Here is a 16225-nt window from a genome sequence, read left to right as displayed (position 1 = left end):
TGAGAAGATTTCTCTCTCACTTCAGCATACAAATAAGAATATTCTAGCCAGAAACAGTAAGAATTTTGGTTTTTTACTTGCCTGCCTCAATAACAACTGTTCATGCTTCTTATAGCAAAGCTTTGATTTGAGAGACATCAGGTAATGCAGAAGACAACTGACCACCACCAAGTACGCTATGAATCTGTGAATATCTCTAAGAAGTGCACACCACTGTGTGTATTGTCACCCACATCCAAATGATCTTTGAGCAGCTTTCAGCTGGTGGAGCTCCCTGCACTGCAGTTTTGTGCCTTCCTCCACAGCTACAGGAGCGGGAGCTCTGCTATCCCAGCACAGACAGATATTTGCTGAGGCTGCTCATTGCATTCACTGCAGCCGTACACAGGATGGCACATGGGACACGTGCACCAGTCACAGCAGCACCACAGCAGATCCTTCTTCATTAACAGATTCATCAGTGATGCTGGTCCCAGATCACAACACTTTCTAGGCCCTCTGTGGCACTGCAGACTAAACAAACAGTGTGCATCAGCTGCCAAGCAGGTCCCATCTTTCATGTTTAGCTGTTTGTGAAACTCAGTCATTTCTTCTCATTCCACATTGTCAGGAAGGAACAGATGGCAGATGTGCTCTGCCTATAATAGTTTTTATGATACCCTGCCTGCTGGCAGAACAGTGGAAGAAACATTTGGAGGCAAGAATTTGCAGTATATTTTCAGTTTTGGGTAACTGAGCTAAAAGATAGCATAGAGTATAGGGAGAGGAGGAAAGGTTTGTACTGAATAGGTGATGATAGATTGCTGTGACAAAAAAATTATACTGACAAAAATGGATTATTTAATATGTTCATATGGAAAGACTAAACAGATACAACTATAAGACAATGTGTTGTCATTCATATGGGATTCAAATATAAGACTCAGTTTTAGTTTCTGAAAGTTGTTTTCTGAATTGCCTAACACTAGTGACAGAATCATGACAGAAATGAAGGATAAATATATGCTTTCATAACAAAGCTGAAAGACACCATTAAGTTTACACCAAGGCTCTAGAAATTTTTATTAAAATAGTCTTAAAATATATGCCTTACACACAGAAGGAAGTACATACTTTATTTTTAAGTAATACGATCTGAGCTGCCAACAGTATTTCTTCCTAAAAAATTTTAGTACACATATATCTTCCAAAATAACAAACCTGGTATAGTCAAGAAAGGAATATCCTGTTTTCATTTAAGGCAAGATGAAAATAAAGAAGGTAATTGTTTCAAAACTTGGAGGATTAAAATTATGAACATGCTATTGCAAAACGTCACCTGGGGATTTAGGTTGAAAAGTTCATTTAGAAAGCCTTGTAAATCAAACTAAATATTGTCTATAGCCTCTGAGCCAATCTAAGGTAATCCCATTGCACATGGAACTCATTTATCTACATTCACTGGTACCCAGATGCCAAACTCCTTTTGTGTAAACTACTGAGAAAATTGTGGAAATGTCCCAGAGTAGAAAACCTGCAGAAAAATAATTAGTTGTGACTGTTGAGTAGATGCAGTACAAGCTCTTCATCCTCTGCCAGAGAAAGCCCAGTATCTAAAGGCAAACAGGGGTCCTCCTCTTGGCTGAATTGCATCTTCTTTCTTTTCGGTGGCATTTCTTCTGCTGTGGCACTGTTGCTATAGCTTCTCTTCTTTCTTCCAGTCTTCTCCTCAAGTTCACTGCAGAAAAAAAATCAATTAGTCTTTTTAACAACTGTGGTAATCAATATCATCATGTAATCTAACAATTCCTTTTAAACAAGGCAAATTTGTGTCAAGATAAGAGCAAACAAAATTACAATTCAGAAGGGTGAAGCTATGGAAGCTGATCAACTCAGAATATCTAAATTAGAGCTGCTCTCAGACCGAGGTGGTGGTGGATGTTCTGCTGTCTTAATTGATTATCGTGTATCAGGACATTGCTATGAGTCTTATCTAATATTTGCTGCCTAATACAGCAACAGACAACTTGACAAAACTGATTTAGCAATGTGTCAGTGGACCCTGACATGCATTCAAGATCTTGCCTACAATAAATATGGACCAAAAATAAAAATATAAGAACTGTCCTTTCATCGGCAAATCCTACATTTCATACAGTTTTGATCTGGGACCATCTCATTCAATCACTCTTTCCCCTTCTGCCAGACATTTCCCTTGGAAGCTACTAAACATCATTTTGCCATGAGACAAAGAGGAAAAGCCCAAACCCAGTAATTTTCCCGGGTGAATTCCTATTTCTTCTGCTGTTTTTAATTTCTTTCTGTTTTTAAGACTTGAATGAACTGCCTTTTGCAGCCTTCAATCTGGATCAAACAGCTGCCAATCTGTTTTATCACCCTGGCTTCTACCACATGGCCACGTGACAACAATGGGAGGAAAGACAGAGCTTTAATGCATCTTCATGTGTTTTTTGTCCAAAACATTTAAAAAATGCTATAAATCTTACCTAAGTCTGAAACAATCTAGTAAAATCTATTCTAAGATATATCTGATTATAGAGATAACCAGATTATGGAGAGCTGGTTATTGTATGCTGTAGGGTAAAATTCACACCCCAAAACCAGTAAAATCCAAACCCCACACCCCAAACCATTCCAATCCAAACAAGCTAACTGGAATAAAACAGCATTCTCAGCTTTTCATGTTTGAATTTTTAAAAATATAACAAAAATAGAAATGGAACTTCAAAAACTGAGTTAAGGCTTTTCTAAAAAAGTCGGATAAACTCAGGTTTTCAATTAAAAGTCCTCAAATTTCTACTCAAAAAATTCAGTTTACTTACAAAAAAAGTTTCACCAAGAATTTTTTTCCTGTCCATAGTTTTCACAATTGCTTAAGTGTAAATGTGAAATGCTTGTGAAATGTTCCATTCAGAAATACTGTTTAGACACTTCACAATTAGAAACAGCAGTTACAATAAATAGCTCTAATTGGGGAATACTGTCCTTGGAATCAACACAGCAAAGGAACCCAATGCCCAATTCAAGCCACCTCCAGTTGCCCACCTTATTTTTTTCCATTAATAGGATTAGTTAATAGTCTGTGAAATGCTGGTTTCATCACTCACTGGAAACCAGCCTAACCCAAACATGGCAGATTTCAGCAAGTTCCCAAATGCTTTCTGAGATGGATCAGAAGCACAATGTAGCTCATACACTCTGCTTTCTGGCTGCCCCTCCATAGAGATGAAGGAATTACTACAGGAGATCTGATGGCCTTGTGCTGGTGGCCTGCACAAGTATGACCTGCCTCCCTCTCTGGTCCATCACACCTTTCATAGAAGAACGGTGCCACCTCCTGCCTACTCATTAAAGCCCAGAGAAAGGAGGGAAATCCTCTAAGAAACACCCTGCATTTCTACAATTAAGGCAAATGAAATACCCTACCTTTACATTGCTCTTCCTTGCCTACCCAAGAGAAACAGTGTGAAGAAACGTGGTCTAGTGAAAGGTGGACCTAGATGATCCAGAAGGTCCCTTCCAACCGAAAATATTCAGTGATTCCATGAATAATGATGACTGCTCCAAATGCTCACTCTTCCTGTAATTCACAGGATATAGCAACTTTGCTTGCTTTGAGCTGTCATTTATTTTTTGTCGTTTGTCATTTATTTATTGTCAGTTTTTTATTCCTTTTCTGGGGAAAGGACTCTCACATTTCTTCTCTCTGTAGCTTAAGGTATTCCATAAATGCTGGAGCTATACTGACAGTATATGAAAATATACTGAAGCATAAAGAATTCTCATTTTTCCAAGTGGACAGTGTGGGTCTGGACTGGAGTTTCACTGTGTTCACTTTGATCAGGACAGACTGTAGGGGTTCACTTTAAAAGCACAAGAAAGGCCTCATTAAGTAAAAGCCTTTTAGCTTGTTTGCAAAAGAGCCAATTATTTCCAGTCTTTGAACGGACTCTGAAGCCCAGTTTGCATTCATAATTGACTAATGCTTCATCTAGGACATTAGCTAAAAACATCTTAGCAATTAAAACACTGCAGAAACCTCACAAGCTCTGCATTTGTACCTACAAGCTATGAAACAGCAGACTTTAAACACCAAAAATTATAATCACTTTTGGAGTTTCAGAGGCCCATAGGCCTAGATATCTTTATACCTAGATATCGGTATATCGATATCTTATATACCTAGATATATAAGGTAAAACATTTAAATAGAGAACACATTCAGAAGTAACTGAACTGTGAGATTCCTCAATTTTTTCCACAAACAAAAGCACATCAACACAACAATGACTAATTTTCATCATAAGTTTTGTGGGATGATTCTGCTGAGTCAAGCTGCTTCTTACTATTACTGATGGATTGTGCAACTTGATCAGCAGTGTGAATAGAAGATGCATCTATACACAGGCAAGTGTATTTTCACACTAATTTGACCCCAGCTGGGCTGTGAACTGGAGAGGTGAATAAAGAGGAATGTATAACACAGGAAGCAGCAGCAGCAAAACCAACAAGCAATGAGGAGAGCTAAATAGTTGTGGTTTTGTGATGCACAAAAGTAGATGCAAAATAGTATTTACAACAACAGCTTCAGAAGGTAAACAGAGAATCACAGGAAACGTGAATAAGATGTTCCTAATTTTGAGATACAGAAGAAAGACAGACTGACTGTCCACAGAATGATTTGGGTTGAAAAGGACCTCTGAAGATCAGCAAGTCCAACTCCCATCCCTGTTCCTTCAGGATGGATTTTTACCAGCACTAGTTTGGGTGGTGTGGAAAGTACTACTATGAAGGAGCAGTCAGAGTTGTAGCTTTCACAAAAGATGATAGTGGCAATTTTAAAAAGGAGATGAAAAACGTGTGGCATCATCATGCTCAGAAATACTCTGTGCTCATTCAGGGCACTTTTCCTTAGCTGTATGGACAGAAAGCTCTTTGGAGGAGTTGTAACAGGCATAACTCTCAGCTCCACATGTGAAAGGACTGAGTGTGCAAAAGCAGCTATATGGGAATATACTTCTGCACTTACTGTCAAATGAATTCCTCCTCAGTCTCCATTAACTGAAGGCCTGTAACCCTGCAGAGCCAGTCTTTTTATCATTTTCCATGGACATAAATGGCCCCTCATTCTTCACAAACACACAAACTGATGTACTACCAGTTAATGTTCACAAATAGCCAAAACAAAGTTATGCTATGGTAAATTATTTTCTAGCAGAACAACTCAATTAGAAAGTAACTCCCAATTCAGATCCAAACCAAAGCCAGTGCATCTTTTTGTCTTCTACTAATAACATTTCAAAAGTGGCATGCGCATCTGCTTTACAATTCCTTCCTTTCAGCATCTGATGAAATTTAGCTTTTCAGCAGCCTGAACAATCCAGGCAGTCTGAGGCTGCCTGATGAAAGGAATTACTTTGTGTTTACACAGGTGAAGAGCTACCAACAGCCAACTTATGAACAGGCACAGTAATTTCTGTGGCCACCATTTGCACAGCTGTAACACCTAAGTAAGATGCTATCATTTGGTAGAAAATATTTATTACTCAAACATTAAAGTAGAGTTTATGAATCCTGTCCCTAAAACAAATGCCAGAATATCTGAATGGCATCTGAGAAATGGGATCTAGCTATGACCCTGATAGCTATACACGAAGAAACTCTAATTTTAAACTACTGCAAAATAAACTCACAAGGATGTTTTCAGGTAATACCAAGGAAAAACAGAAAGCTTTAATTGTTAGTATTTAGCCCTCTTCTGGGTTTTAAGCAATGTCTTAATAAGCTGTAAAGTTTAGATTTTAAATGCTTGAAAACCAGCCATTTGAAATGTGCAGTCACAAAGCCAAGTAGCTGTTAAACAACGTGATCCTGGCAAGATCTCTAGACAGGCTGTGCTTCACTTAACATTTATCAGAGAATGCTTTGGAGCATAGGTTTACCAGCATTCCTCTGGAAACAAACCACCCCTGCCACTGAACTACAGGCCTTGACTATGAGTCAAGTTTCCAGGCTGTGATAAAGCACAACAAGCTCTTTCTCAAAGAAATGTACAGGAATAATGAATGAATCTGCTAGTAAAATACAGTTCAGAAAAGTTAGGAATAATTTATCCCATAAATATTGGCATTTTGCTAATCAAACATGCTGTGCCCAAAACTTTTTCCATATAATAAATTTTAATTCACAAGGCCATGGCAGCAATCCTAATGAAGATTAATTACTGCAGTCCCTTCCACAAAGCCCAGTGCAGCTTCTTCCTTACTTGCTGTCAGAATGTTACAGCACATAAAAACGGTAATTAAAATATATTGTGCTGTGTTTTTTCTAGACCTGGACAGGCTGGATCAATGGGCCGAGGCCATCTCTAGGAGGTTCAACAAGACCAAGTGCTGGGTCCTGCACTGGGGTCACAGCAACCCCAGGCAGTGCTGCAGGCTGGGGGCAGTGGCTGGAAAAATGCCTGGCAGAAAAGGACCTGGGGGTGCTGGCAAACAGCAGCTGAACATGATCCAGGGTGTGCCCAGGTGGCCAAGAAGGCCAATGGCATCCTGGCCTGGCTCAGCAATGGTGTGGCCAGCAGGAGCAGGGCAGTGACCGTCCCCCTGTACTGGGCACTGCTGAGGCCACAGCTCCAATCCTGTGTTCAGTTCTGGGCCCCTCCCTGCAAGAAAGACATGGAGGGGCTGGAGCGTGTCCAGAGAAGGGAACGGAGCTGGGGAAGGGTCTGGAGCACAAGTGCTGTGAGGAGCAGCTGAGGGAGCTGGGGGTGTTTGGTCTGGAGAAAAGGAGGCTCAGGGGAGACCTCATCACTCTACAGCTGCCTGAAAGGAGGGGGTAGCCTGGTGGGGTCAGCCTCTTCTCCCAGGTAATAAGTGACAGGAACAAGAGGAAGTAGCCTGAAGTTGCACCAGGAAATATTTCTTCACCAAAAGGTTTGCTGTCAAGCCCTGGAACAGGTTGCCCAGGGAGGTGATGAAGTCACCATTCCTGGATATATTTAAAAGACTTTACATGTGACACTCGAGGACATAGTTTGGTGGGACTTGGCAGTACTGGGTTAACGCTTTGATGTTAAAGGTCCTTTTCACCCTAAATGATTCTACGATTCCTTTACTGGCCATTCCACTGGTATAAATCAAAACACCTCTAATATGGAATATATAAGTTTCTATCAAGAGCAATTCAATACCTCAATGTCCCATTTTGCAGCTAATCAGAATGACCAAGGCTTTTAATCTGAGATCTTTTATAAAGTCTCTCCTATGATGCTTTTCTGACCATCACAGCATTAAGTTCTGGCCTTCACATAGTCACAAATATGACCTGAATAATCCATTTTAGAAGGAGCACCATGATTTGCTGATAAATCATCTCAAAAGACAATGTAATGTCAGCCTCATCAATAATGACATAAAACTTAGCAGGTCAACATCAGCACCCTGCTGTCAGACGAAGCTGTAAGAAACTGCAATTTGTCTATAATTTTCATAAATAAAGGAAGGCACACAACAAAGTAGCACTGACTACTAACTTGCACACTTGTCACCTGGTGACTGTGCATAAAGCCACAAACAAAACAGTACCAGAACTAAGATATTTGCCCTCATGTCCAAATTCCTCTCCATGCTGATCTAGGAGTTAATGTGATCAGTCACACCCATTAAAGATTTAAAGAAGATAATGATGAGGTCAATCGGAACTTTCTTCTTCCTCAACATTTTTAGTTAAAGAGGTTGAGGAATTAGAAATACCAAAAACTCAATCTGACTGCAAAATGAATATTTAAGAAATCCAGCTGCTTTTCCTTTCACCCTGTTCTATATTCTTAGATTTTTCACCTCATTAACAATTCACATTTGATAGCCTTAAACCAAATATGATGAATGTTGCTAGATATACAAAAATTAATCTCATATTACATGCTTGAAGTCATTAATTACTCTGCTTGTAGAGGTATGGCTGGAAGGGAATTTTTATGCTAAGGCAAATTTAACTCCTGATTTGTACAGCTTCCCCAGTTAAAAAAAAAAAAGTCAGTGGGAGGACAGAGAGAAGATTAACAATGGTTTTGACTTCTGAAACCATGGAACAGAGGGTCCTTTTTAAAAGACTCTTGAAGGAAGACACCCTAGGTCTCATTCTTACTATGAATTATCCCTTTTAGAAGCATTTTCCCTCCCTTAAAGCAAGAAGCAGCTAGTGTAGCTTAAAGTATTTCTATTTTAATCCAATTCTTCAAGCAAAATATCTGGATTTTGGAAATATAAAACAGAATAGAGTTGTGTTTTCTAATCTCAAAGCCCAATTTTACTGTCTGCTACTCTCAGCTGATTTGTTTTTGTTAAAATCATTACATCGATATTTCCCAGCCTCAAAAGCAACTCATCACACAATTCAATAGCAATTCTAAAAGATCTGCATGAGGCACGAGTGTTGATTTAACAGCCTCAAATTAATTTCCTTCACTGTATCTTGCTCCTTCTCAAAAGTCCTCTATGGGGTCCTTGTGGACACACACATTTAGAGAGCTAGGGAATTACAGCTTGGAAATTCCTTTCAGGCCTGGATTTCTCCTGTCTCTCAGGTCCATTCCCAGGCTGACAAGCTGACTACAGCTTCACTTAAGGGAGGCAGTCTCCCAGAGTGATAACTTGGTGAAAAAAACAAAGGAAGTCATAATAAAGATTAATACCTGGTGTCTTTCCCATGGGACATCCCGACATGCTGTCCCAAGAGATGTTTGTCCCAATTGTCCAATAAACTACTGCCCTGTCCTAGCTGCACGTAACACACTTTAAATACGGGATGTCCATACAATAAATTTGGCCTTTTTTCCCCAAAGAGGTCCGTGTGTGTTGCTGTCTTTTCTCTCTCTTTGCAGCGCAGTAACCACAGGTCCTCAACACACACTGAGCATCAAAGCTGACTTTGGAGCAGCTGCAAACAGCCTTTATATTTCTAAGAGTGCCTGAGCAGGGTGTGCTGGAAGGCAGCACCATTGATGACTCCAGTGCAGTATGTGATGGATAATCCTGTGCTGGCCATGGCCATGTCATGTTGTTATAGGCTAAATGGATTTGGCCACAGTGCAGGCACAAGTACTGGCACGTGATTGTCCACAACTGCTGCGACTTCGGATGGTGCCAACTAAAGCTCTTCTGAGCAATGTCTCAGCATTTTGGTGCAGTAGGAAAGGCCAAGGACTGTTTCCAGTAAGCAGTGTTGATGAAACCACATTGCTTCAACATGTGTAGTGGTCTGTTCTCCAGCTCCAAAGGCAGCTTTGATGCTCAGTGTAGGTATGTCTAGAGATACACTAAAGGAAACGTCCCTGTTTTCCTTTGGTGTATGTTCTTTCTTTCCTAATCTACTCTACAAGAAGGGAAAATGTCCAAGCACCTTGACTTTCTTTGAGTCCTTGCTCTTCTTAAGAGCACATGACCTGACTCTAGGGGGGCCAGGTCAGCCACGGATCCAACAAAAGTCTGCACTTACTACCACTGCCAAAAATCTGTCCATCTCTGTCAACTTTTATTCTTAAAGCACAGCTAATCTTGAGTCTAGCTGACATTCTGAGGAAAGGATCAATAAAAAACGTGATGTATGAATACATACTCCCCCTCACACAAAGAAGGAGCGATTTACTGCTGCTCAGAAAAAGCAGTGCTTTTCCCCATCCTTGTCAGCTCTATTGACATTCACTGGTGAATAGGCTCCAGGGGACATGGCCACCAGCCTGTTAACTTAGGGATATCTAGTCCTTAAGTACATGTCCCACACCCAGTCCTGCATACTGACTCCACAACACAAAGTGACACAAGGGTAAGGACAATCTAGCCCCTAGGATTCACCCATTCAGATGTACAAGAGCTTTATGAACTGAGACATCTACGCTCCCATTTAAGTGTCAAGATCATCCTTATCCATCTGTTACATGATACATTGTCAGAAACACACAAATGGCCTTCTTGTTGTGGTGAACCACACAGGACTGCAAGTGGAATCCCTTTATCTTCCCACAGTATATCAGCATCAACTACAGATCCTCATTCCGTTCATACAATTATAAACACTGTTTTGAATTAATTTAATTTATTATTATATATTTACTTCTACTCAGAGTCCATTTCACTTGAGGCTTGAAGATCTGAACAACACCAAATCATAGAAATTGTCAAGCTTTACCATGCACAAATTTATTTAATACAGCACAGGTGCAAAGGGATAATCAAATCCTTAAATTACTTCAACATTTTTCCTTCTACACGAAAGAACCTGCAATGTGGCAGAAGAGAAATGCATTTCTGAAACAGCCCTGCAGACACCAAGGTCAGTGCAGAAGGAGGGGCAGGAGGTACTCCAGGTGCCAGAGTAGAGATTCCCCAACAGCCCATGGTGAGGCAGCTGTGACCCTGCAGCCCTCATGGAGTCCCAGAAGGATGTGATCCCTTGGGAAGCCCATGCTGGAACAGGCTCCTGGCAGGACCTATGGCCCCCTGGAGAGAGGAGCCCATGCTGGAGCACCTTTACATTTGCTGGCAGGACTTGAGGCCATATTCCTGAAGGACTGTATGTCATGGAAGGGACCCACACTGGAATAGTTTATGAAGAATTGCAGCCCACAGGAAAGAGCTAAAGAAGACTGTGGACGAAGTCCCCTGTGGGAGAGACCCCACATTGGAGCAGGGAAAAGATCCTCCCCTGAGGAGAAAGGAGTGGCAGAAACAACATGTGATGAACTGACTGCAACCTCCATATCCCATCCTTCTGTGATGCTGAGGATGAGGATGTAGAAAAAAACTGTAAGTTAATCCTGGGAAGAAGAAAGACGTAGGGAGAAGGTGTTTTGAGATTTGGGTTTATTTCTCATTATCCTACTGTCATGTGATTGGTAATAAATAAATTCATTTCTTCACAAGTCAAGTGTGCTTTATCCGTGACAGTAGCTGGTGAGCAACCTCTCTCTTATCTCAACCCCTGAGCTGTTCACTACATTTTCTCTCCCCTGCCTAGCTGAGGTCAGTGATAGAGTGGCTTTAGTGGGCATTGGGCATCCAGAGAGGTTTTTTGCATGTGAAACAGTCTCACCAAAACCCCTTCAATACTGACTCAAAAAATCATTCTTATACAACTTCACAAAAGAAAGGAGTAGCCTTCAGCTCAGATTTCTGTTCAGTACTTAACATACAAACTTTTAAATGTTAAATACTAAATCCCATGAGAAAAAGGAGGACTGCAAGATGAATTCCTAAGATGTAAACAAAACATTATTTTAAAACGAACATGGAAGATGGTGCATACCTATAGTTGTCTTCACTTTCTGAATCCTGCTCTGCGTCAGAGTCTTTGTATTTATCAGGATCTGGGAGAGTGCTTGGATCAAACTCATCTTCACTTCCACTGTGAGCAAGAAAGGCCACTGTTTCCTCTTCAGCCTGTGAGGTGACAAATGGAGAGTTACAAGTCCATGTTACTTGTCACAACCCCATTAACAGGGAGGCTGTAACAAAAACCACTGCCCCCAAATGCAGTCAAACATCACCAGTATTATAGCCAGGAAAAGAGAATAATTTCTGTCATCTTTCCTCCAAGGCTGTTTGTTAAAGGTTGAAGAAACATTATTAAAAAAGGAAGCACAAGGATTTATGTTCAAATTCTACTTTCCAATATTGTAATCTTAAATCTAGGAAATCTAGGAGAGATCTGGGCAGCAACTAATCAACAGCCATCTGAGAGCAAGTGTCTAAGTAATATGCAGCTTTACTGTCCCTCAGAAACACACTGGCAAAGATACTCACATGTGGATACATAAATCACTGCTGTAGGTGAATTTAATGAAATAGTCTGATTTAAAACTCATCTGGGTGTCTTTGCAGTTAAAAACCAAAAAGCTGCTTAAGCTGAATTAACTGCTCTAAGGGAATTTCAACCATCCTCTGCAAGAGATACATGTTCTTCAGGCATGTTCCCAGATCCCCTCATGCCTCCGGGACTCAGCTTCCCTCTGACCCCACAGCACATCTCAGGGCTGATGGCATTGGCAAATTTCCACAGGGTGTGGCAGTGCCTCACTAATTCCTTAACAAAGAGAGCACAGAAGATGCTGCTCCATAATAGTACTGGATAATATAAAAAAGCTGACTAATTTCGCAGATATAGGTTCTGCTTCACTTAATCCTGATCTGGTGGCACCACTTCTGTAAATTTTTGCTAGTAGGTACAAAGAAACCAGCTAGAGTGGAAGGCACATACAACTGCATGTGCATACAGAAATGCAGACAGAAAGCTTACAGGCATTTCTAAGCAATGTGAACCCTAGATCCATGCATATTTATGCTGGAAAGCAAAAACTAATTCCAAGAAATTATAATTAAAAACATTGCTACCTTTTGTTTATATATCTAATCAACATGCACACAGCTGAGTTTCTAAAACAGTACTCATGTAAATGATCTTTCATTCTATGAATAACTTCTCATCATTATATATTTAAAGTTAATTTTTGTTTTGATTTTTCACCATTTCTATCACCAAGTTTTTAAAGAACAGTCTTTATGTGCACATATCTTGCTGCAATAAAAATAAATTAAAAAGAAAAAGCCAAACAGAAATCATACCGATGGTCTCTTTTATATCTGCATAGAGAGTGAGTGAAAGACAATGAGCTGGTGAAGGGTAAGATTAGTCACCACTGCAAGAGTTTGCTCTTGCTTGACCAGTGACACTTCTGCAGTGTACTGAAAGCAAGTAGAAGAAAGGGACAAAAGCCAGATTTGCAATTAGAAGGCAGAGGAAAACATACTGAACACATATTTTGTTCTTTACTACTTTAAATACCAGTAAAAGTAATTATATAGCTGGGTGTATAAAATGACTAAAAGGATTGTCAGACTCTTCAGCACTTGTAAGCTTTCAGCTTCAGACTCTTGTAAGCTTTCCAAGGTAACAATCACCAACAGAAAAGCATGTTGATTCTCAGGAACTTCAGGTACCACTTCACAAGAAAGCTGGTTTTGTTTCTGCAGGGTATTTGCTGAGAAAAAAAATCTTCAAGCTCATCTCTCTTAGTACAGTATTATAAAGCATTACTAACTCCACAGAAAACTATTTTGAAGGTCACCTTTTTGCTAATGAATTTTTTTATTTGAAAATCATTCTGTGTTAAATTATGGCTTATTTTAATTTCTTACAACATTAAATATCTGCACTTTACTTGTCCTTCCAATTGCACGTATTCTTTCAATACAGCTAGTGCATACCAATCTTATATTGAAAAAGAAAAGAGAAGTAGCATTCAAAGCTGTTGTATGGAACAATGTATCTTTTAACATCTATGCGTGACACCACGCAACAGAGTTCTGTAATATTAACATTTATTGGCAGTCATCTTTCAAAACTTGGGCTGTTCATTCATATTCTCCATTATGACACACAGATCAAATCCTCCCTTTAATTACACATTCATTTCATTTTTCTCCAGCAGAAAATATGCAGAAGTGTTAAACATAATGCTTGCTATGGCAAAAGAAATAATTGGCAAAGAGGCTTCTTTCACTCATCACTAATCATGAGGCTGTATTTTTTATAAGTATCACTACTTACATATTCATTAAAATATTTCCAAGACCCTGAAAATGTTAAGAACCTGAGCAGGAACATTTATCATCCACAGCTGAACAACAGAAACTCATTATTCTTCCTCACTTCAAATTTATATCAGCCAGTCAGAAAGAAGAAATCTTGTGACTTCACATTTCTCACCACAAGAGCTGGAGAAAAGAAGTAAAATCATGGTTCAAAATGACACGTGTAAAAGTTCTTCAGACTCAACTAGGATGCAATTTACAGACTCAGGACTAGACTTGTCCTAAGGCAATTGCCATCAAAGAGATTAAAAGAAAGGATTTTGATGGCCTGTACTTTATGTCTAAGGCTGGCTACAATGGAACACACACTTTGGAGTGTGTATTTATTGTGAAGCTCAACTGTAGAAGGAAACCTGACATGCTTGACATCAAAGACATCAAATCGGGCTGGCCACAAGAACTGAACTGGGTGGCAATCATCTTTTCACTCTGCTCAGAGATGACAAGCTCTCTCTTTGTACCACACCAACCCATGTATTTTGTAATTCTAGTTCCACAGAAACTTGCACAAAGACTTTCAGTTTGAACATGACACTGAGATGCAAACATTTTTGCATTCACACAGTCTCCCTCTGAAGAAGAGATTCTTCTTATGCAAACTCAACATTTTAGAAAAATTCAGCAAAATTTCTGTGGTGGAAGTTTTGGAAACCTTGTTACCTTCAACATTCAACACTGAATCAAAGTCAACAATCACACTTGACTTTACTTCAGTCATCTTGAAAACATGCACCCCCTGCCACAGACAGGACAGGCTCCTCTAGAACTTTTGCCATGTTTATCAATAGAGTAACTCCAATTCAGCTTCTGTCTTTGTTACAAGATGTAATGACAACTTCCTCTCCTCCTAAAGAGGCCTGAATAGCTGTTTGAGCTCAGGTAGCTTAGGCAGGCTAAGAGAAACTTAAAATGAAGAAACATATGTACGTCACACATCAAGGGACTTGAATGTTCAAAAAAACCAGAATTATGTCCTATTTCTACCAGGCAATAGGAAATCAGGTGGCAATTACCTATCATCATCAGAAAAGAAAAAAACACCATGAAAACATGTAGATAGAAAAATATTGTATTAACCAATATTTCATTTCTAAAATACGTATTTATTATGGTATTTAATTTATATCTAATTTAATAAAGTTTCTTTCCCTCCAGTTAAATTGTTTAGAGTTGCATTTTTGATGTTCGACCCTTTAAGCAATTTATTAGTTTCTAGCAACCAGGTTGAGAGGGGAGAAATAATTGCTTAGGCATTATCAGTTCTGTCCATAGTACTTTACAAAGCACAGTGGGAGAATATTTTCAATTAGCTAGATACAAAACTCTCAAGGTTTGTTTAGAATTTGATCACACTTAATTTGAGTCCTTCACACTTACACAATACTCAGTCCTTTCTGAGCTATGCAACCTTCTAGTTTTTGCTACTATGGCTTCTCCCAAGAAGTGATGTCTGTGACTGTAATGCCAAGAAAAGGTAAGTTTTAAATACTGCTAGGAGATTACCCAACACAGGTATACAACTTCTAAAAGCTTAGCATATTATGGCTCATATAAGAGGATATTTAAAAACAAAATATCTTGTAAGGTCTGACAGCATTCCTAATTTTCTTAATATTCTTCTTTTAGCAATTATTTTTTTAGATGAAGACAGAAGCTGCTTTTGCATCATGTCTGTGATGGAAGACATTTATATATACAGAGAGTTTTTATAGCATTTCCTTTAAAATATCTTACTCTGAATTCACCTGATCATCTCGCAGGTTTGAGTTTTTTTCATAGCCTGTACCCCAGCCTAACACACTGTCCCCAGCTGATGAATGATTGCTCTGATATTTTGCCATCTACACTGCCCCAGAGCTATTCTGGCAGTTTAAAAATGAAATGCAACCTTTGATGTTGCTAGGGTGTTTCATCCAACAGTTGAAGATCAACACAAAAGACTTAGCCTGTACTGAAAACTGACTGGGAGCCAGTGGAGCACAGTCTCACACACACAGAGCTGTCCAAGCTGTGCCAAAACTCACAGCACCCCTCTATACCATCTAAAGTGCTTCAGTGTTCCATGGCTCTGGCCAGAAAGGCTGGTAGCCAAAATCTGGGGAAACCAAGGTTCCAGGTTAGTCAGCCAGACACAATCTTTGCACTAAGATCATCTCACTGATCTTTGGGCTCTGGAAGGAGTTGGTCATAGTTCCTGGTTTTTACACCACTTCAGAGAACTTAATTCTTGGTTTTCATTAGAGGGAACAGATAACTCCCAGATAACTCCTTCATCTTTATTCATTCACCATTCCCGATCACTAGCAGTCACATCAAGACTCAATTTCATGCAGTCATTTCTTATTTCTTTTAAGCCATCCGAGATTTCAAACAATGCAGTATACCTCGTTTAGCCAGCAGAACCTTACTTCTACCAGCACTCTCACATAATACACATGAGAATACTTAATTTTCTTTCTTGGCTTTCCTAAATGCCCCACATTTTATGGTCAGTGAATGGGTAAGCTTGAGTTCCAAACTAGCAGACATTGATGCATATATTCTGACATACAAATTGCTGTGTAACTATAGCAAAG

General features: G+C 39.6%; 1 protein-coding gene across 1 annotated transcript in view; it reads right to left on the bottom strand.

Moving 5' to 3' along the window:
• Positions 1 to 1032: 1032 nt before the first annotated feature.
• The window catches only part of DDX10 (DEAD-box helicase 10), a 158808-nt gene continuing 143615 nt past the window's right edge, over positions 1033 to 16225 (bottom strand). The window contains exons 17-18 of the mRNA XM_014877620.2: positions 11305 to 11438; positions 1033 to 1717 (exon numbers count right to left, since the gene is read on the bottom strand). Coding sequence (XP_014733106.2) covers positions 1528 to 1717; positions 11305 to 11438 — 324 coding nt within the window. The 3' untranslated portion in view covers positions 1033 to 1527. The remainder of the gene's footprint in view (positions 1718 to 11304; positions 11439 to 16225) is intronic.

The sequence above is a fragment of the Sturnus vulgaris genome, chromosome 2 (assembly GCF_052056855.1).
Source record: "Sturnus vulgaris isolate bStuVul1 chromosome 2, bStuVul1.hap1, whole genome shotgun sequence".
NCBI classification, from domain to species: Eukaryota; Metazoa; Chordata; class Aves; order Passeriformes; family Sturnidae; genus Sturnus; species Sturnus vulgaris.
The sequence above is the reverse complement of the archived record's forward strand: the minus strand, read 5'-3'. Positions and strand labels throughout refer to the sequence as shown.